General features: G+C 41.3%; 1 protein-coding gene across 1 annotated transcript; it reads right to left on the bottom strand.

Annotated features, from left to right (window-relative positions):
* Nucleotides 1-1,603: 1,603 nt before the first annotated feature.
* pskh1 (protein serine kinase H1) lies at nt 1,604-22,433 on the bottom strand. The gene is made up of 4 exons (XM_034686671.1): nt 22,077-22,433; nt 20,626-21,382; nt 14,638-15,561; nt 1,604-7,106 (listed from the first exon to the last, which is right to left on the bottom strand). Exons 2-4 carry the CDS (start codon nt 20,692-20,694, stop codon nt 6,789-6,791), a joined length of 1,311 nt encoding a protein of 436 aa, XP_034542562.1. The 5' UTR covers nt 20,695-21,382; nt 22,077-22,433; the 3' UTR covers nt 1,604-6,788.
* Between the last annotated feature and the right edge of the window lie 139 nt (nt 22,434-22,572).

Raw genomic sequence — 22,572 nt, 5'->3', positions numbered from 1 at the left:
GTTTTGACTTTAGAGCTGCTGTTTAATGTTTAGACCAGGGGACAGTGTTTTCTTTATATGTTCTAGTCTCTTCTGTGTTTCTGTGTGTGAGTGAGACGCTCTCTTGCTCCGCATCATATGGATGATGTTATGAATCACCTTCACTGTCTGTTACCTTGTTATCTTTACTACCATGTCACTTGGTCACCCCCTTCTTGTAAAGCACATTTCTTGCAAAACAAAAATAATAAAAATAAAAATAGAAATAAAAATAAATAAAATAAATACAATTGAAATAAAAATGAAAATAGATAATAAATAAAAGAAAATAGAAATGAAGTGTGAATGAGCAGGGATGAGGATCAGCACCTCCAAGTCTGAGACCATGGTGCTCAGTCGGAGGAGAGTCTTGAGGGTCTTGATCATGAGTGAGGGGAAGAGGGAGCGCGAGATTGACAGACGGATTGGGGCAGCGTCTGCAGTGATGCGGACGCTGTACCGCTCTGTCGTGGTGAAGAGAGAGCTGAGCCAGAAGGCAAAGCTCTCAATTTACCGCTCAATACATTCCAACCCTCACCTATGGTCATGAGCTGTGGGTAGGGACCGAAAGAACAATCGTAAAAACAAGTGGCCGAAATAAAAGGATTTAGCAAAAATGCAGAGGCTAGGCTTGAGGAGCTTGAGGGAAGATGCTTTTTTATTTGCATGTTGAATGGGACTTTGTTGGAGGGAGAGTGGCTCTTTACATTTAACATTTTGAATGGGACTTTGTTGGAGTTGCATTAATGTTAATTTTTGAATGGGTTGGGTCGGGGGGATGAGTAATATTTAACTCAACATTCATGTTTTTGTTCTTCAATGAAAGAATTGATTCTTCAATAAAATATTCAACACTTGATAAAGTTCTACTTAGAAATAAATCTGTTTGAATTGTATTATTTTGGATGGATGACTGCTTATAACAAAACAAATATTTATGCTTGGATATGATACCTTTACATTAAATTACCCTCAATTCACATTAATTCCAATGGAAAGTTTTCAATTTGGAATATTTCCAAAATTCCCCAGCTTAACTTCCCATGGAAATTTACCCGAAATTTTCCATCCCTTTGCAACCCTACTCAGACATCCGGGAGAGGCTCAAAGTAGAGCCGCTGCTCCTCCGCATCCAGAGGAGCCAGATGAGCTGGTTCGGGCATCTGGTCGGGATGCCTCCCGGAGGTTTCGGGCATGTCCGTCTTGGAGGAGTCCACGGGGAAGGCCCAGGACACGATGGCAAGGTTATATCTCTCAGCTGGCCTGGGAACGCCTCAGTATCCTCCCAGAAGAGCTGGTGGAAGTGGCCGGGGAGAGGAGGAAGATGAATGGATGGATGAAAAGAAAATTTATGTAAAAAAAAAAAAAAATCAACTTTCACTGACAAAGATGAGGGAATAAGAAACTCAATCCTGTGGGCCTCAAATCAACAGTATTTTCAGAGAATGTGCTACAACATCAAAGATATAGTCTGGACTGAATCTTTGATTTATTGATCACTCATTGACTCTCAGGATCTGTTGGAGCACGGTGAGCATGCTATAAGAGATAGCTTAAAAAAAGAAAACACATGCCCTGCAGCAGATCAAGTTTGAGTGTTTTATTGACACGTACAACTCTCTGTTTAAAACAAAATAAAAAAGTTAACAATGAAAGAATCAAAGTGTTATTATTCACTGAAACACAAAAACAGAACAGGAACAACTGTTTTCAGCTAACAGTGTTGAGTTGGCTACTTCATTTAAGACAACAGCAATTATATAAAATCATACAGATATAGAAACATGACAAGAAAGACTACTAAAGTGTGCTGACGTTCTCTAAAACTGATCATTTGGTTCTTTGTTGAACATGGCACACAGCAGGTTCTCAAATATGCAATTTATTCAGCTGAAATAAGTCAGATCGGATCCTTTAAGACGGAGCTTACTCCAATATATTCTCTCAAAGTAATCAGTAAACTAACAACCAGATCTAAGGCTCCCTTCTTTTCTGAGTGCTGTGGACAGTATGGACACAGTGACATCATAGCTCACCTCGAGTCCTTCTTTTAAGATAACTACGGCTGTTTTCTCTGACTGACTCTTTACGTTATGGAGTGCATGTGTATTTTTTAAAGACATACTGTATGTTAGAGGAGTATCTCTCAAACAGGTCACAATTTGAGTGCACCAATCCAGCTCCGATGTGAGCTTCACTTAAGGCTGATTTATAATTCTGCGTCTCCCCTAAGCAGCAGTGGCCCACGCAGACATGAGCCCACATACTTGTGCGTCGATGTGTCTGTGTCGTGCAGCAATTCTCCTCTGAAACACTTGAGGGCAGTGTGGTCTCTCTGATAGCTGGTCGCCTGTTTCCGGCCCCGCTACGATCTCTGTTTCCTTTTCCACAGAGATTCAGAGCGTGTTCTGTTAATCTACAGCTGATACATGTTGCTGTTTATCATACAGACATGATTACATGAAGAATAGAGAGGAGGAGATGAAATACACGGCTGATGTGCAGCCTATGTCCGGGATCGCAGAAGTGCTGTAAATGCGGGAAACACAATCCCGCCGAGTGGACCAATCACAGGGCTTGCGGTCTGCTTCGATTCTACATGTAGTTACATTTTGGAGGAGGTGCACATCCGCTACATGTGTAGACCTCTGCGTAAGTACAGGAGCTACGCAGAACTCTGGTGTAGGCTACACCATCGATTCGACGCAGAAGTATAAATCTGCCTTAAAGGTCTCTTGTACACTATTTTGTTACACCTTGTGCTGAGGTACAATAACAGCAGTGGGACAAAGAACTTGAAGCTTTCAGCTCTGACTTACATCAAGACGAGAATCAGCAAGATGACAGCATCCAGAAACAGGCAAAGAACGAGAGAGAAGAAAGAGAATAACTGAGGTCAGCTCTCATGGCTCGGTTAAGTTTCCAGTATGTGTTTGAAAATTCACAACGGCAACACACAACTCTTTTTGGTTTGGGGTAGATCACAGCAAAATGGTTAGAAGTATAGAAGATGGTTTTCTCTGAACTTACTCTGAAGGAACAAACACATACACATGCAAACACTACAGATAGAGGGAAAGACTGCAGGTGTAAACAACACAGAACTTTAACTTTTGGATGAAGTGCTTCGCAAGATAAAATCAAAATGCATGAAAGGGAAATGTACAAAACGTTTCAGAATCCTTCAGTTCTGCCACGTTCAGTAAATATCAAACATGGAGGATGAATCATTTGTAATCACTCATGGATTGACTACTAACACTACAGCTGTTATTATTAGCAACTCTCCCCTCACGGTAGGTTTGGGACTGAAACGTCCTGGTTATGATTCAGACTCAGAGACTCTTACAAAAAGCTACTTCTCATTCATCATCTATCACTGTGGGTCTGATAGAGCTCATCTCTAAGGGGCCTTTGGACTTCATTCAGATTTAAGTGCATGTACACATAACTTCAGAGAGCATGTGCATAGACTTTGGGCATGGTTGCATGTGCTAAGTTTAAAACAAATAAACCTTATATATCAGAACCATGTTCAATAGTATTTGTTTGATGTTACATGGTATCCTTCATGTTGATCATGTGCAATATACAAATTTAGGAGGGCTATTTTTCTGCGTGAGATACTGTAAAAAGATTATTTTCTTTTAAATGGCCTGCTAACAAAATCATGCTCCCCTAAAAGTTTCCCCCATTCAGCCTCATGAGTTTATTCTACTCCTACTCCACAAGTTCTTCATACATGTGACATTTAGCTTGTGATAGCTAAGGGAAGCTTTAAGCAAGATGGCTTCACTTGGAAAATGCTGCACCAGCTATCTATTGATTCATCATCCAGGCCTCGGTCTTGTATAATACGACTTGCTAGTTTTAAAGGTGAGATTTACTAAATCAGGCTGCACCATTAAAACATCTGAACCGTAGGGAACACATCGTCACAGAAACGACAGTGTAAGGAAACAAACAGCACAAAGCCCATGCAGCTTGTCTAAACTTCACATGAACATGGTGCTGAGGTCGTTTCAGATCAGATATTTAATGAATCTTGCGCAGCATTTCTGTCAGATACCTTTATGTCTTCAATATTGGTAAGCTAATGTTAGCGTCGTCTGTTGCTTTAGTAAATATTCTAACAAGCATTGTTTAGGTGAGAACTTGTTGGCCTGGTTGAACTGATTGATTCAGAAAGTCAAATCAGTTCAATGCTCATCAACGCTTGTGTTATTAAACAGGCTACCTTTTAGACTACAAAGAGCCAGCGCAACAAGTAGCAGCTCTCCAAAACAAAGACTTTGAAGTCATTGTTGTTGAAGACGTCTCCTCAGCACGAGCGAGAACCACAGCAAGTGTTTCATGATGGGGAATATATCACCAGGAGCAATGCTGTGCAGCCTAGAGTCCGATACAACACATTAAAGGGACAGTTTGTTTAATTTGGAGTTTGGTTGTATGAGGTACGGTCAGTATTAGATTATTATCCACAGAGGAGGCTGGTTAGCTCCGCCCCTTGATGGAGAAACTGGACGGAGAACCAACAAGGATGCTACACCATGAACCGCTGCAAATGGGGTCAACTTTCCCCGTAAGGTAGTGTACTTTAACAAAGACCAACCCACTTACCCACTTATCTCTTTAAGTACACCAGCAATAATGTTGGGTCAGACCTCCTGGGATAGAGAAGCTACATTACGTGGTTAAATTGTTCCCGTCTGCAGCGGTTAACTGACTATTTTCTGTGTCGATTCTCTGTCTGGTTTCTCAACAAAGCGGCCGAGCTGATCGGGATGCCATGTGGGTGATATACTTGAGGTGTTTTTGGACCAGAGGAACATTACCCCGGAAATACGTGCATTTCGACCGGTGGACCCAGGGACTAAATTTAGTTCAGGGGTAGATAATCTCCCTCATAAAAAGCCCCTGCTAGGGGGGTAGTACTTTTCAAAGGTCCCATGACTTTCGGGGGGCGGGGCCTGCAATGCTGAACGTGTCTGATTGGTAGATTAACCTCAGTGTTTTTATTCCCCCCGCCGTCCACAATAACATCACACACATCTGTGATTCACTTGATTTCTCTTTCTTTCATTAGTTTTTATTTGTTCTATCTTGTTTGTATGTGTGTGTACTTTTCAAAAGAAGAAGCTGTCATTCTCTTGATTTAGCAGCTTGTAACAGTAGTCTTCTCTCAGCCCACCGTGAATGCGTCTCTCCCGGTGTTACGGTTTTAAAAGTGACCCTGTAAACTGGAGACCTTCAGCTGAACGTGTCAGTGTTTGTGGAGTTTACACAGCTGTTGAAACACAGAGGGAGTTCCTGGGAATGCAAAGTAGTTTAGTTTTTATTAAGATTTCAAAATATCCTCATCAGATATTTAATGATCGTCTAAAGACGTTTATGAGGGATGCATCCGGCTGAAAGTCTCCAGTTAACAGGGTCGCTGTTTAAACCAAAACACCGGTCGATCTCTGCCACGGCTTTTTGAGTTCAAAAGGATTTTAAAGCCGTGTTGAAACGTCTTTGCTACTCGCGCTTATCTCCTCTCACGTGTTGATTCAGTGAATCCATCTGTGATGAAATATAGCACCATCTAAAACAGCACCAGCTGAGTCTCTTCATGCTAACAGGCTAACTGTTGTGTTGCTCATAATGATACCTGTCTGTCCGTCTGCTTCTATGGTGTCATCTGTGATGAATGCCATTCCTTTTGTTTTACTGCCCTCTACTGGTCTGGTGGTGTAGTGCATTTACTTTTTATTTTCTCCATACGTCACTGGCCTGATTTGCACAATCAGCCCGCGGTCCAAATGCAGACAACAATGGGGGCACAGGAACCTTTTAGTTCCAGGGAAAGTAGTTCTGGGGGCTAAAAGACCCCAGAATTCTTGGTCCAAATGCACCAAAAAGGTCCCTAGTTCCTGGGGAAAGTTCCTGCGGTCAGCACTTTTAGTATTAACTGGTACCTCATATGACCCCACTTAAAAATAAACAAACTGTCCCTTTAAAATATAACAAGGCCACAAAACAGCTTCACAATCTTCTGACAGCTTTGAAGCAGTTAGGTTAGCGAGCGGCAAGATGAGTTATGCTTAGAGAAATGGTGACCTCTAAAGGTGTGGTTCCGTTGCAGTGTTTCAATGACCCACATCAGAAGAGAAGGTATGTACAACAGTAAATTCACAGCAATTTTCAATCTGGGAAGAGTGAGGCGCACCCTTCCACCCCCTCCCCACCTATTCTTAAAGTAGCCCTTTTTTTTTTTTTAGAAACTTCAGCAACCAAAACTCTGTTCAACAGATCCTGTAAGAAGGTCATTATCCAGTGACCATTTGAATGGAGACTAATAATCATGTCGACAATAATAAATAAATATGTAGAGACACAGAGGTTGGAAGAGTAAAGACAAAGAAGTGGAAGACACCGTCCTCTCAAAGGAGAGTGAAGGTGTAGAGATGATAAACCTTAAGACTTTGAAAAGCTAAGTCCCTTTCTGTTCTCATTAGGAGACCCACGACTGGAGGAAACATCACATTGTCTGTGTGATCATGTTTGGCTTGGCAGCAGTAACTTCACAACCATGACTCCGTTGTTTGTTTGTTGTTACATGCTGATTTAGTCATGTCACTGTCCTCTTCCTTAAAGACAAAAAAGCCTTTCTCAGCTCTGACACAGGCAGCATCTGTAATGATTGCAGACACTGTAAAAGCTCAGCCATCGTGCTGTTTCACCCAAAAGTCTATAAACTGCCTCAGTGTTCAGCCGCTCCGCTGCGCATTTCAGCCGTTGTACTGCTGCTGGTAGCGACGGTTCAGCTCACGCAGCTCCTTCTCTCTCACCCGCCGGGCTTTGTTGGATTTGGTGGAGCGGCTGGAGCGAGTGGACTGGGCAGACTTGGTGCTGTGGCAGCGGGAGGACGCCCGCTTCAGAAGGTTCTGAGATATGCAGCGCTGTAAGTTCTTCATGGAGGAGGAGGCAGCCATGCTCACAATCCAGGGGTGCTTCAGGGCCTGTCCAGCTGTGAGCCGCTCACTGGGGTCCACCGTCAGAATCCGCTCCACAAAGTCTTTGGCCAGGTTGGACACGCTGGGCCACGGCTGAGGAGAGGAGACACACACAACAAGACTGTAATTAATAACCTGAGTACTCTTAAATTTGATAACTACAACTACTACAATCCGTCCATCATCTCTCTCTCTCTTCATCTCCCTCTATCCCTCTCTCCAACACGGTCTCAGCAGATGTGTGTCTAACATGAGTCTGGTCCTGCTGGAGGTTTCTGCCTGTTAAAGGAAGTTTGTCCTTGCCACTGTAACTTGCTAAATGCTGCAAAGTGCTCTGCTCATGGTGGATTAAGATGAGATCAGACTGAGTCCTGTCTGTAAGATGGGACTGGATCTGATCCTGTCTTGATGTTGGGTCTTTGTTAATAATAGAACATAGAGTACGGTCTAGACCTGCTCTGTTTGGAAAGAGTCTGAGGAGAACATTTGTTGGGATTTGGTGCTTTACAAAAAAAGATTGATTGATTGATTGATTATAAGCATTATATTTATTATTATCCCTTTTATCATTATGTTTATTAGTATTATTAGTATTATAAGTATTATGTTCATTATTATTATTATTATTATTATTATTATTATTATTATTATTATTATTATGTTTATCATAAGCATTGTAATTATTATAATAATAATAATATTATTATTATTATAATTATAATCATGTTTATTATAAGCATTATAATTATCCCTATTATTGTTATTATGTTTATGTTTATAATTATTATTATTATGTTTGTTAAATTCATTTTTTATTATCATTATTATTATTATTATTATCATTATTATTATTATGTTTATTATAAGCATTGTAAGTATTATCCCAATTATTATCATTATTATTATTACTACTATTATTATTACTACTTCTATTATTATTACTATTATTATTTGTATCATGTTTACTATTATTATTCGGTTTGTTATTATTATTTTTATTATGTTTATTATTATTATCATTATTATTTGGTTTAGTATGTTTATTATAAGAATTCTCATTATTATTATCCTTTTTATTATTATTATGCTTATTATTAGCATTATTTGTATTATTAATATTGTTGTTATTGTTAATTTGTGTATGTATTTTATGTATGCATGTATGCATGTGTATTTGCCGTTGTTTTACTTATTCAGGTTAGGTGGTGGGGTGGATGTGTTTGCAGATGAGCTGTGTATCATTATACAGTATCTGTATGCTGTTTCAATGATGCTGGCTCTTGTAAACAATGAACATTTTTAAAAGATTTAAAAAAGAAAGAAACTTTCACTACAGCTTCCAGTGTAGCTGCACATATCTCCACACTGTGAACACTATTTGATGGCAATGATTGTCTTCCAAATCAGCTGTGTTTTGTTGCATTCATGTATTAACTCTGACTACAGTCACACACACACTTTCCACTTTGACATATAAATATAATAAACAGCCTTCCACTGTCCACTCTGTCCCTGCACCACTCATCATGAAGGCCACACTCTCAGAACCCTGTTATGTGGAGAGAGGTTTTGTTCATACAGAGTTTGTTTGGCGTCAGTAGAGCTTCATCATGTGGACTGAAGAGGGCAGCAGAGCCACAGGAAAGTTTAAACAGAGTGAGGACAGAGCTGTGGGATGTAAACTGATAAAAGGCTCATTTACAAAGTTAGGCATGTTTTTATATTAAAGTCAATGTGACAGTGAGTCTTCTTGTTGTTCTGAGGGCCAGATTCTATCACAGGTGTGAGGCACTCAGTTTAATGTTGTTGTTGTGTTTGTTTTTCAAAGCTTGGATTGAACCGTTTTAAGTGTTCAATAAAATAATAAGTCATCATTATCAAATGTTATTGATAACTGTGAGTTGTATCGAGATCAGAGTCCTGGTAGTGAGTCAGACTTTCCCTCCTTGGTCAGGCACTGGGCATTGGGCGCTGCATGACTCTGAATGTACACATACATGCACAGTTGGTACATGATGTCCTGCTTGGCAACCAGCTGTGTTTTCAGTCTCCATGTACACAACTAACACTGCTCATGTAAGAGCAGGTAGAGGACCAGCGTTGGCTGAAGATACACACATCAGACCTTCTCCTTCAGCTACATGACAGTCATGACTGTGTTTGGCTCTTTGCCTGTGTCGGTAAATGTGATTATTATTTACAACAGCGTAAAGAAACATGTCCCCGAGGAGTCTGCTCCACCTCTCGTGTACCAGCAGAGCTGGATTCTTCTGAGCTCCGGGTCACAGACGGATGATGATTAAATTTACCCTTCATTAGAGATAAACACACACTCCCACACACACATAATGCACAATCCAGCATGAGTGAGTTACTGCTGAACACAGAGAGTCATGTCGCTGCCAAAGTCTGCTCTCAGGAGAGAGTGGAGACTGAACACAGAGCAATAAAAAGAAAACAAGTGAACATATGACTCCATAAGAATGATGATGTTATAACACATCAGATTAATGTAGAGACTGATCACCGTGTTGACTCAACTTTGTGATGGCACAGTGTTTCTGATTCTTTTAATCAAGACTATAAACAACCAGCTGTTTTTGAGGAGCATCTTGAGATACCATTTGTTGTGAATTGGCCAGTGTTGGACAGTAACAGAGTAAATGTACTTAAGTACATGTTTTGAGTATCTGTACTTTACTTGAGTATTATTTTTTGGGGAACATTTTACTTTTACTCCATTTAAAGACAGATATCATCCTTTTGACTCCTCTACATTTCTATCAGTGCTCTAGTTACTCTCTACTTTATCTTTGAAGTCAGCTGATGAGTCTTCTTTTCTGAAATCAGATCCCAAAGACCGTAAACTGTTGGTGTCCTTGTGTTTGGTTTGTCTCAGTGGTGTAGCCGTACCTGGGTTGAGCGTAGATCAAACGTTCTTCAGATCAGTGTGTTCATTTAGTCGTGGTGATGATGGCTATGACTGAGAAGGATGATGATTCTCTACCTGAGCACCACGGCCATATTTTAAACCCACGTTTGAGCTTTTGAAATAAAGAATGATTGTTTGTATTGTTGTAAATCTCTGATCTGTTTACCACACAAACTTCATCACAGCCTCCAAAACATCAGCATCTAACCTGAGAAAGCATGTGGAGGTCTGGAGCTAACACACTGCTTTGATTCCAGAGGAACATTGTAAACTTGTCTGTGCTTGTAGTAACTTAGTTTAGATTTCATGGTAGACTTTGTAGATATGAAATCATGTTTTCTAGATAAACAACGGAGCAGAATGTTCACCCATGCATTCTTGACTGACCTCATGCTTTGTGAAAATAATTTTAGAGATATTTTAAAAAGTACTTTGAACACTTCAGTATTTTTAAAAGCAAGTCCTCCAGGACTTTAACTCAAGTCAGAATCTGACTGAACAACTTTCACTTGTATTGGAGGAATGTTTGACCAGGAGGATCTATACTCTGACTTAAGAAATGAAGACGTGGACTTTGTCCACCACTGGTTATTTGCTATTTGTTTTGAGAACAGCTGTTCTTAATTAGTGCAGGTGCATTGTGGGAACATCTGGTTACACAGTTCTGTTAACTGATTCACACCATCCGTTTATTTCACTTCTAAATCAAATATAAACACATTTTGACAATATTTCTAAGTAATGGTGAAACTTTGAGACCAATTTTTATATTTTGGAAATAAATCCCTGACTCCAGGATGATGTCTTCTTATTATTTATTCTGATTAAAATATGTTGTTTTGACATTAATGATATTAATATTATTATCAATATTATCCTAACTCGGTCGAGGCAGATGTCTGTCTAACATGAGTCTGGTCCTGCTCGAGGTTTCTGCCTGTTAAAGGAAGTTTGTCCTCTCCGCTGTAACTAGCTAAATACTGTGAGGTGCAATGCTCATGGTGGATTAAGGTGGGGTCAGACTGAGTCTCATCCTGTCTTGGTGTTGGGTCTATGTTCATAATTTGACATAGAGTGGTCTAGACCTGCTCTGTTTGTGAAAGAGTCTTGAGATAACGTTTGTTGTGTTTTGGTGCTATACAAATAAAGATTGATTGATTGATATATTTGTTAATAATCAAAATCATTCCTACTGAGCACAAACACCACATTATCAAATCCTCTCATTGTGTCCTCAAACAAGGGACTAACTACTGATGCTGTTGTGTTTATTTTAGACTATTTCAGGTAGAGTTAAGATTATAGATAATAATAATGCTTCTTCTGCTGCTGCCACATCTCTCAAAAATAATGACAGAGATACATCTGAGAAATGTCAACCTAAAGAGATTCATACTGAACAAACTGCAACGTTATAAAGACAAAACAAAATATTAGTGCTTGCTACAACTCTGCTGAGATTATTATTCTACCAGTGCCTCTTAGAATAGATGATTTACCTGTTCATTACTTCACTGATAAATCAAAACATTTCATTAAAATAAACAGATTTATTTTAACTCAGGTCAGAATCTGACTGAACAACTTTCACTTGTGTTGGAGTAATGTTTGACCAGGAGGATCTATACTCTGACTTAAGTGATGAAGACGTGGACTTTGTCCACCACTGGAATTGGCGCTATACAAATAAAGATTGATTGATTGAAAATAAACATTTGGGGCTACTTCGGAGACTGACGGTCTTCTCTGTCCGTAAAAATAGAACACCGTCCTGTTCTGAGGAGATGATAAAAATTGGGATGAATGAAACTCCCAAAGAAGCAGGACACTGTGCAGTCAGTATCCACTGTTCTTCTTCTGCAGCTTCACAGAGCAGACTACTTCTCGCTGATAAATGAGGACATGTATTTATAGCTGGATGTATACGGCAGAGTCGCTGTAAGAAGCCCAAAGAAAGACTCTACGTTCATGTTGAAGGTCAAAGGTCAGGTCTTGATGTGTACACACGCTGACACAGAACACGGACTGCTCTGTCGTTATTATTCCTATATGAACTCTGGTGTATCTCTTTAATCAGTATGTTATGAGACTTGTATTTCAATATCTACTCAATATTCGTCATATTATCACCTATCCCTCAGTGAGCACAGATAAACTGAGCTGAACTAAATGTTGTTTGCTCTGGCTGTATGAGGGGCAAACATCAACCAAGGGACCCCTTCAAGAAAAGCTCCACAGCATCATAAACATCCAGCGTGGTAAAATAAAGGAACAGATCACTCAGCCTTATTCAGACAGAACTACAGATCGATCATAAATAGTGGTGCGCACGTCGACAGTAAAGACTGAGGGAGGACAATAAATGAGAGAGTATGGTAAGAGAAATTACATACTGAGGAGAGAAGAGTGTTGATTGTGTGAAAATGTGTGTGTCTTTGTTTTCTCGACATCCTGGAAACCCCAGATATGGGTTCTGGTCTTTGTGTATCTATAGCCTTGTTTAGATTGTGTGTCTGCATCAGTAACATCATTACATCTATGATCTTTGACATTAAATCTGCAAGAGCATAATATGTCATTTCTAGGGATGCATCGAAAATTCGGCCACCGAAAGACTTTTATCAGCGAAACAACACGGCAGAAACAGAATGTTGTGATGATACAGTCCGTGCTTGTCTGGATATGGTCCAACATGTCTGCATCCGTTCTTCCTTTAATTGCAGCACTAAAGCGTCTTCTAATCAAAGAGGTTGAGACGGACCACGGAGTGAAAACAATGAAAAGTACACTCTTACTCGGGGAGTCCACAGGATGCGTGTGCGCGGCGTTACGGCTGCGACACGGCTCTGCTCCGTCCCGGGGCTTTCGCCCTGGTCCATAGGATGCATGTTTGGAGCGGCGCGCACTCCGGAGCAGGAAACTCAAGATCCCTCGAGAACTCCAAAACGCGCGAGAACAACACAGTATAAACTTTTCCTCGTCCTCGTCCATGGTGTCGGATATCTTTTGAGACTGACGTCTGGCCCGATGCCACAGGTTATGACGTAATGTTGAAGAAGTGGTGAAATTTACGATCTTGTGTTTGCACATGGTGTTTATTTTGAAAGTGAGCGGATGTTGCATACGATCCTCGTGCCTGACTTCCGGGATAGTTCGATCATTTCTGTGTCGATTGACGCGTGCTGGGCGCGGGGAGCGGCGAAAATAGACTCCCCGCGTATCTCTGGCAGAGCGGCGCGGCGGAACGCTCCAGAGACGGAGCTGAGACGTGCCGCAGCGCGCCCTGTGGACTCTAGAGCATTGACTTGAATGGGAACCTATTTGCTGCGACGTGCGCGGCGCAGCCGTAACGTAACGCGACGCATCCTGTGGATCTTGGGCTTTAGAGTCTGTCAGCACACGTTTCACTGAGATCTATTCAGATCCTCTGCACTTCATCACAACTAGACTTGATCCACGTTATAAAGATCATTACTTGGATGTGGGAATAAAGCAGCGCACACAAGAAATGATCCAGGCCACGATGGATGCAGAGAATCCGCTTGGAGACGGAGAAGTGCACAGCGCAGGAGAAGAAGAACAGAGCGCAGAAAAAGGACTGGTCTCTCTGAACCAGATGAGGGGCATGCACCCTGGCTGTCTGATATGTTCAATGAGATCCTTGATGTTAGGGAGGTTAGCACACAGTCAGAGCCAGAAATGCAATGCTACTAATAATTGGCATAATAATTTATTTCGGTGTTTCGGTTTCGGCCAATTTCGGTGCATCCCTAGTCATTTCTGTGGCCTGCCGAGGGACTGCAGATGTGAATTAGCTTTAAGCTAACTCTAATACAATGCATCAAATGGTAACATTTATGTTCAATACTGTACATCGTGCCTTTATAAACAAATAAATAAATAAATAAATAAGGAGGCATGAGAGACATGACAGGTAAACAAACAGCTGGAGCTTCACATCTACTGTTTTCCAGTGATCCAGTCTCGCCCCCGTTATCCCAAAGCTACTCTCTGCGATGCTAGCTCAGAGCCTCTGTGACATTTACACTGGAGAAGGGACATTACAGGAGTGAAAGGGCACTTGTGTGTGTGTTAGGGATGGGCAATGACTTTCGAATATTCAAAAATTTGTTCACTCAGTAAAAATCGAAGAGTTGCTCATTTTCACGGGTGCCTGGTTGTAATACGGTATTCCCACCAGACGGTGGCTACAGAGCGTCTTAAAGCTGTTTGCTAACCACATTAAGTAACAGAAGAAGAAGAATGCTAACTGCAGTAAATAGCAAAAGAAGAAGAAAACATTAGCGACAGTCGCAGTGATTTTCTCCGTTTCTGAATCTCACACTACTACACACGTATTTCCAGAGAGTGAGCATGACTGTAACATGTAAACACAAACGCCACGCTGCATCACAGAAACACAGACATAAAGCAGCACCTCGTCCTGCTGCTGGTTAACGAGACTGTCACACAAATGTGCTGTTAATGGGGCAGCTGTGAGTGTGTGTGTGTGTGTGTGTGTGTGTGTGTGTGTGTGTGTGTGTGTGTGTGTGTGTTTGTGTGTGTTTGTGTGTGTTTGTGGGGGGGGGGATTATTCGAATAATCGTTGAATAGATGCCAATGATTATGGAATAGTATTTTGCCTTGAAATGCCCATCCCTAGTAAGTGTGCAGACAGATGTAACTCCTCACCTCTCCTGAGAAGCTGTACTTCCCCTTGAGGATCTGCTGGTAGAGCCTCATGCGGTTGTCGTCCTCAAAAGGCATGGTTCCGCTCAGCAGGATGTATGATATCACCCCAAGCGCCCACATATCTACGGCGTTGGTGTAGGGCTTCCTCACCAAGATCTCAGGGGCGATGTACTCTGGCGTGCCGCAGGTGGTCTTCATTAAACACTCGTCCCCCTTCTTCCTGCTACTCGCCAAACCAAAGTCAGTGATGATGATTTTGGAGTCTGCTCCAGGGTGGTAGTAGAGCAGGTTCTCGGGCTTCAGGTCCCGGTGAGTGATCCCTAGAGTGTGCAAATATTTGACCCCGTCCAGAACCATCTGCAGGACTCGTGTGGCGTCGCGCTCTGTGAAGGAGCCGCGGGCTATGATTCGATCAAAGAGCTCTCCTCCGGTGGCCAGCTCCATCACCATGTAGACCCGCTCCACCGTCTCAAAGACCTCCATGAGCTGGATGATGTTAGTATGACGGACACGGCGCAAAACACACAGCTCTGACTCACACACCTCCCTCCCCTCCCGGTAACGGGTCTCGATCATCTTGATGGCGTACGGCTGCCGTGTGCTCTTGTGCTCCACGCGGACCACCCGGCTAAAACTCCCTCGGCCTATCAAAGCCTTGATGTCGTACTTGGCGGTGACCCGGGGGTCAAACTTGGCCCGATACTTTGCCACTTTCTTCCGTTGAGGGTCCGACAGTTCAGACGGGTCCTTTGGGGGCTGGGCAGAGGCTGTAGGAGTGGCAGCCTGGGCCTGGGCCCGGTATGGGGATGTGGAGCCAGCCTTGTCACCTCCTGTTGCACCTGACCCACCAGTCTTGCTCCTCGTGCCATCTCCTCGTATGAAGTGCTTATAGATGTCTGTCTGAGGAGGCTGCGGAGGATCAACCTGAAAGAAAGGAACATAGTTAGAGAGAAGAAGAAGAAGAAGAAGAAGAAGAAGAAGAAGAAGAAGAAGAAGAAGAAGAAGAAGAAGAAGAAGAAGAAGAAGAAGAAGAAGAAGAAGAAGAAGAAGAAGAAGAAGAAGAAGAAGAAGAAGAAGAAGAAGAAGAAGAAGAAGAAGAAGAAACTGCTGTTACAAGTGAAACACTCATATCAGATTGGTTTGAAGTGGGAACACTCTGACCTGCTGGACTTTTGAAACTGATGCTGATGTTGATATTTAATAGTGTGACCAACAAAAGAGCAATAGATATTATTTTCAGATACAAACATTTGTACCACAAAAACTTCAGATTAGATGCTTTTAGAATTTTAACCAAGATAGGAACTGATCAAGACATTGTTTTTTACATCTAAACATACATAAACAGGATGTAGGATTTAAATGTGATAATCAAAGTATTCCAGTTCAACATCTGGGGAATTAATCAGTCTGACGTCTAGTCTGGGGTTAAAGATTTCTCTGCTTTAATTAAACTATTGAGTAAATTTCACAGTTAAAACTAGGGTTGGTAGTCACGGAAAAGTAGCATGAATTTGATTGTAGCATTTCCTCAGGACTCTGTCTAACCCCTCCTCTTGGAGTTCCTCCAAAACGACGCCCCCGCTCACATGCATGAGCGCCGCTGATTCACAACCATATGATCGAGACTGATTCAAAACCGGTCCTCAGCACATGGTTTGTGTTTTGCACTACGTCAACTCATGTCTCACTCAGCGGTAAGAAAACACCAAAACATTCTCATAGTGAAAGTTAAAAACACAAACAAACATGAAATGTACGCTCTGCAGGAGGCGGGCAGAACGGCAGGACGGGATCTGATTGGTTTCATCATTTGGCTCCTGATGGCAGGGATCTAACTACCAACCCCAGCTTTAATGTTAAGGTTATTTTCTCTACTCCTTATAAACATGTTGAAACTCAACTCAAATTGTATCAAAAGGGGGAGAATGAGCACATAGCTTAAACTGTTGACTGGATACACCCCTCAGTACCCTGGTATAGATGCCACACGCTTTAGCAAACAGATGTTGAAGATGCAAATGTGTACAGCACTGTTAAATGTTGTCCTGTTGTGTCTGCATGCTGCTTCCTGATTGTCTTGCTCCGTGTATTTCATGTCCATGGTCACTTTCTCAAAGACGGTCATGTCATCTCCTTATGTAGCTTTTAGTCATCTTTTAATCTTATGGTGCTATTTGTGCTTCTTCTTCTTCTTCTTCTTCTTCTTCTTCTTCTTTTTGTTTGTGTTTTGGTTTCTCCTCTTCCTTTTTTATTTTCTTTTTATTTTACTTAATTTTTTTGTTTAATCTTGATCTTTTTAGGGAGCCTTTTTAACACCTGGCAAGGGACTACGGATGTAAACTAGCCTTTTGGCTAATTCTGGCATATTTACAGAAGTGTTAATTAATATGCAAAATAAACATGGTCATTTTAAATGGAAAAATAATTAAAAAAACATTTAACTATTAAGCTAATTGAGTAATTGTTGAGGCCGCTTTAGGCTCAACATATCAAAAATATCCTTGTACTAGCTCTCTACCTACAACACAGGTTGTACATAAGAGGAGGATGCAGCCAACCACGGATCAGTGGATGATTTAAAGCCTTCAGTGTTGAGTCACCATCCTGCTTTTTGGGGCCTTATTTGAAAGATAGCCAAAGAGCTAGCAAGGGGCTAGCTGATGCTAAGTTATCATCTATTGTAAGTAGTGCTGGGCGATATTGAAAAAGACGTTATCAAGATAAAATATTTCACATCAGTCGATATCGGTAAATATCACGTTAAATATCAAATTGTTATTTCATTTGAATGTAAAGTCAGATTTTTGCTCATGAGTGAAAGTTGAAGACAGTTTGTTAGTTTGTATCTGGATTTAGTTTCTGATGAACTTCTTGAATCCATCATTTCTGACGGTGCTAACAGGAAGCAGGTCTTTAATGTAAGATGAGATTTTTGTGAAGTTTTAGTTTGTAGATCCTTATTTTTCTCAGGTTGAGGTTATTTCCATAATTTGATTTAAATTTACAACAAATTTACATCAAATTGTGTTCTGTGTATCAGTTTATAGAGTATTGTTTTGAGTTGTGCTCTCCAATTTAAGATTACTAAAGGTTACAGGCAGAGTGATGTTGTTTCCCACAGTGCAGTGAATGCATCACGGTTATTCAGTGTTCAGTTGTCCTACGGTCACAGTGGACATTAAACGTGTTCACAGTAGAAGTTGTCTCTGTGCTCTTCCTTTACCCACATCCTGAAAGTTTATTTAATGAAGTGTATGAAGTTAATAGTTAACACAGAGTCGACTCAGTGTCAGACTAACGACTCTGCTTTGAGCTGCTAGGTTTTAAGCTTTCTTCAGTGTTGCTGTCGCTCGTCTCAGCTGTGTTTACATTCTACTCCAAACATCTTTAAGCCCCGCCTACCTCTCACCCAGCGACCTGATTGGCTGTTCAATGCCGTCTTCTTCTTCTGTCTAATGTTGGGTGGCAACTAGCGTTTAAGGCTCATTAATGCCCCCTTCATTTTAAGTGGCTGGGGGTGTAATTACATGTTTATTTTTATCAAATTTTTATTGAACATTTTTTATATTTATATTGCGAAAAATTACATCACGATAATTATCATTATCGAATTATTGCCCAGAACTAATTGTAAGATAGCTCTGTTGATGCATCATCATTCTCAGAGAGCTCAGAGTTTTCCTAGCACGCATTAGGCAGAACAACACATGTTGCAGGCAGCTGTAGGCGACAACAGGTAGAAACACCCTGGATCACTCACTGCTTCGTTTTCTACATCAGGGGTTCCCAAACTTTTCAGCCCGCAACCCCCAAAATATAGGTACCAAAGACTCGTGACCCCCACTGTCCCTCAAAGTGATTTAATGTGTCTTCATTTAGCTGGTCTGCAGAAAATGACCCTACCTCTATGAGCATGTGTCTGTGTTTCCTGTGCCGTTATGAATTAACCTGCTGCTACTGATGCTTTGATAATTAACTGTTCACTAACTCTAAACTTAGGAGTCATCTGGAAACAAAGAAAGGCAGAAAACTCATTACATTTTATATTTTCAAGGTTTTATTTTAAGTTTAGCTACTACTTTTGTCAATATTATTTGCTGTAATGGGTAAAATGTACTATTTTTAGATTAAAAAAAAGAAAAAAAAAGTCTTGAAGACATCTCACGACCCCCCTTTGTGTCACGCGACCCCCTAGGGGGACCCGACCTACACTTTGGGAACCCCTGTTCTACATTAGCTGAAATAAAACCATTATTAATGAAGTAAACTTCTTTATGAATGAAGAACGCTTGAAACTGGTACATAGACTCATTGGGGAATTATGTACTGAGGTTATTAACTAACAGAGAAGTCTGGTCCTCTGCTACCATTAGAAATAATTTAGGTTTGAGGCGCTCACATCAGTCTGTTCATGTTCGAGTACAGATAAATAACTAGAGGTGTAACGATTCATCGACTACATCAACGTTTTGTTTATATTCCTATGATCCGACTACATCGATCTGTGCTCGGCAAGTTGGCCTTCAGGACGACATATATCGATCTAACGTCGTTTTAAAAGGTAATAAATCCATTGTATCCATACTAGGAAATAACACATTGGATTTAAGTAGGGATGCACCGATCCCACTTTTTAGGTCCCGCTAATGATATCGATACCTGGGCTTTGGTACCTGCCGATACCGATACTAGCCGATCTCATCCTGGTATTGATTTAACAATCTCTATTCCTTAATGTGAGGATAGAATCATGTTTTGGCAACTTCAGGCTTTTCTAAAGTAAACATTTTTAAACTCACAGTATCATTACTCAAGAGATTCTAAATGTGTACCAGCAGTTTGGTGAGTAAATCTTCATAACCAACAGATATTACAATTCAACTGTAAACCTATTCTGTATAAAAAAACTGCTTCAAATGAGAAAATAAAAAATATGTCAACTTAGTGTTTCCATAGAGTGTTTCCCACAGAAGTACAGTGTACCTGTGGCTGGGATTAAAATCCTTGAATACATTATTACTCTACCCAGCTTTGCCCTTACAGTTTCCTTTCTCCGCGTCTGGTATTATGACAATATTAATCAGCAGCACATTTTATAAAGACGCTGATGACGTAGGAGACGCACATTGCTGTTGTAAACACAGAAAAGCATAGAGCTGAGATGAATAGATCTGCCATATGGATCGGCACTATAAATTGGCTCTTTGTCACCGATATCCGATCTAGCTTTTTGAGTCCGATCTAGCCGATATCCAATACCAGGATCGAATCGGTGCATCCCTAGATTTAAGCACGGCAGACTTTATATGGATGTGTTTTTTTTTACACTTTTAATGATAAAGACATTAAACGTTACTCAATTCAGGCTGCCTGTCTGTGACGTCATCGCCACGCGCCAGCAGACAACAAAACATAGCATGGCGGATGGCAGAGGAGAAGCAGGCGAGCGAGAAATGATCAAACCACTATTGTGGTCCAGCGTGTGGAAACACTTAGGCTTTTGCAAAGACGAAGATGTTCTAAATAAGTCACTCACTGTTTGTAGGATATGTAAAGGTCAAGTAAAGAACCATGGCAACACCACTAATCTATCCAACCATCTACTAAGGCGCCATGGGATTTCATACGTTTATATCCATGATTAATTTACACCTGATTCCCTTACAAGAAACAACAGGAATCTAGGACTGTCCAGTATCAAGGGATTTATTCCACAGTCACACTGGTTGAATTTTTGGCTGAGAAGTTACTGAATCGATTTCAAATCACTGAATCGTTCGGATCGTATTGTTCTAAATGAACCAATATCATCCTTTAATTGTATCGGCAACCACGAGTCGTGACACGAATCAAATCATTGTTAAAAAGAATCGTTACACCCCTATAAATAACTCATATCAAAATGGTGTTTCTTCTGCTGTCACTGATATAGTTGTAACACTGCAAGCATTTGTGATCATATCATTCCAACATTTTCCCACTGACCTTTTTGACCAGGTCCAACTGGACGTCCCCTGGAGGCTCAGGGAGGACCTTACTGTTCCTGCACCCCATCACATCACTTTGGGCCTCTGCCCAGCGAGCCACACAGGCCACCAGGAGCCCTGCCTCATCACCACAACAGTCGATTCAACACACTCAGAGCATCCAACCTCCAGGCCGTACCCAGACTCGGACAGAGGGTTCATGAATAAAGCTAATAACATCCACTCAAGTCCCGATGAGCTGACTTCAGCAGTCACAGTTCTCCAGTACAAGCGATACATCCACTTAGTCCAGTTTAGGAGTCCAGGAGCTCATGAATAGATTTTAGGGGTGAAAATAGGATGTCCCCGCTCCATCAGGAGGAGCAGTACTGTTGTCGGCCTTTTAGTCCTCCATAGATACACAGCCAGGCTGCACAGTATGCAGGCAGGGGGTACCTCAAGCCCTTCTAAGAAACCTACCAGGGCCCCATATCAAATTGCAGAATCTGTTCGATGTCTGAGAAAGAAATGCATGAGTACAGTGAGAATGACTGCTGTGGACAAAAACAGGATTGATCAGGGCGAGAGAGAGAGAGGAGGGGGGTCATTTGCTTTTAGGACTAATGCAGTAATGTTCGAGTACAGCTTCCACAGAAAGTAAGACCATCAGCTATGCTTCAATCCATCGGGAGAAGCTGCAATGTCAGCGGAGGCTTCGCCACAGATAAAACAGCTCCCCCGGAGATTCACAGGCTGGAGAACAGCAGAGGGGAGCTCTGAAACGCAGAAGAAAAATAAAACACAAGTCTTCAGTGGTCATGGTCAGAAAACACTCACACACACACACACACACACACACACACACACACACACACACACACACAGAGAGATGACAGGGGTATAGATTTCATGTCAAAGGCAGGAAAGCAACAAGCACTTAAGTTAAGTTAGAACTATTTCTGTATGGCTGTTGCGTGATGAGGCCATATTGTGAAACTTCCAGCCAAAATATGATTACAGCTATCCAGACGTGTTTTCAAATGGCCAAGAAAACAATGGCCAACAAAGCTCTGCCATTGTAGGAAATAGAAGCACATTCACAGATGGTCACTTATAATCTAATATCAGATGTTGGATATCATCCCGAGATATTGTCAAAAGTTCCCTGTACGAAATGTTTGTGAACTTATCTGCTTTGATTTTACACAGGACATAAAATAAAACATCCTAAAGTAAAGTAGAGATTACTCTGCACAAAGAAGAATCTATAATAAGCAGACACTTTTATCAGACACTTCATCTTTTGAATCTTAAACTTTTGATTCAGCAAAATCTGTCAGGCCCTTACTTTACTCATGTCAATGTTTATTTTCTTAGACCACTACTTTTACGCAAGGCTACAGGAGGTCTCCACAGACCTTCCAGACACAATAAGCACACCACAGCTGCTGAAGAGACTGAAAATCTCACCTCTTTTCTTATCCGATGTGTTTTAGCATGCTAACAAGCCTGCTAACAGAAGGGCAGGACTCCCAACTTTGCCAAATCCAGCCTTCTCACCCCACTCTCACTCAGCTGGGTTCTCCATTTTCACCTCGTACTTTCCCAACTTTATTCCCGTTGTCAAACAAGTCAGATCCATCACTTCCTGCTCAGCAACATTCAGAAACAGTTCAGAACTTTCACACTTTGTCCCGGAGGAGAAGGGGAACAACAAAAAGGAGAAGTTGCCCCCGTCTGTTACTTTTCTAAACGGTGTTTTTCAACTAAGACCACCTTCCCAGTCACAGCGCAGGGAGCACACGCGTAATGCAACACACGTGTTCCGGTTCATATTTTCAAAATAAAAGCATTGTGCAAAATTCTCTACAGCAGGGGACAATAAAAATATAGAATAATATAAAACAAATCTCAGATATATACAGTCAGGTCGGGAGAAGAGGTATTTGGGTTTAAGATATTGCAC

The sequence above is a fragment of the Notolabrus celidotus genome, chromosome 6 (genome assembly GCF_009762535.1).
Source record: "Notolabrus celidotus isolate fNotCel1 chromosome 6, fNotCel1.pri, whole genome shotgun sequence".
Classification (NCBI taxonomy): Eukaryota; Metazoa; Chordata; class Actinopteri; order Labriformes; family Labridae; genus Notolabrus; species Notolabrus celidotus.
This window is presented reverse-complemented; position numbering and strand designations above follow the sequence as displayed.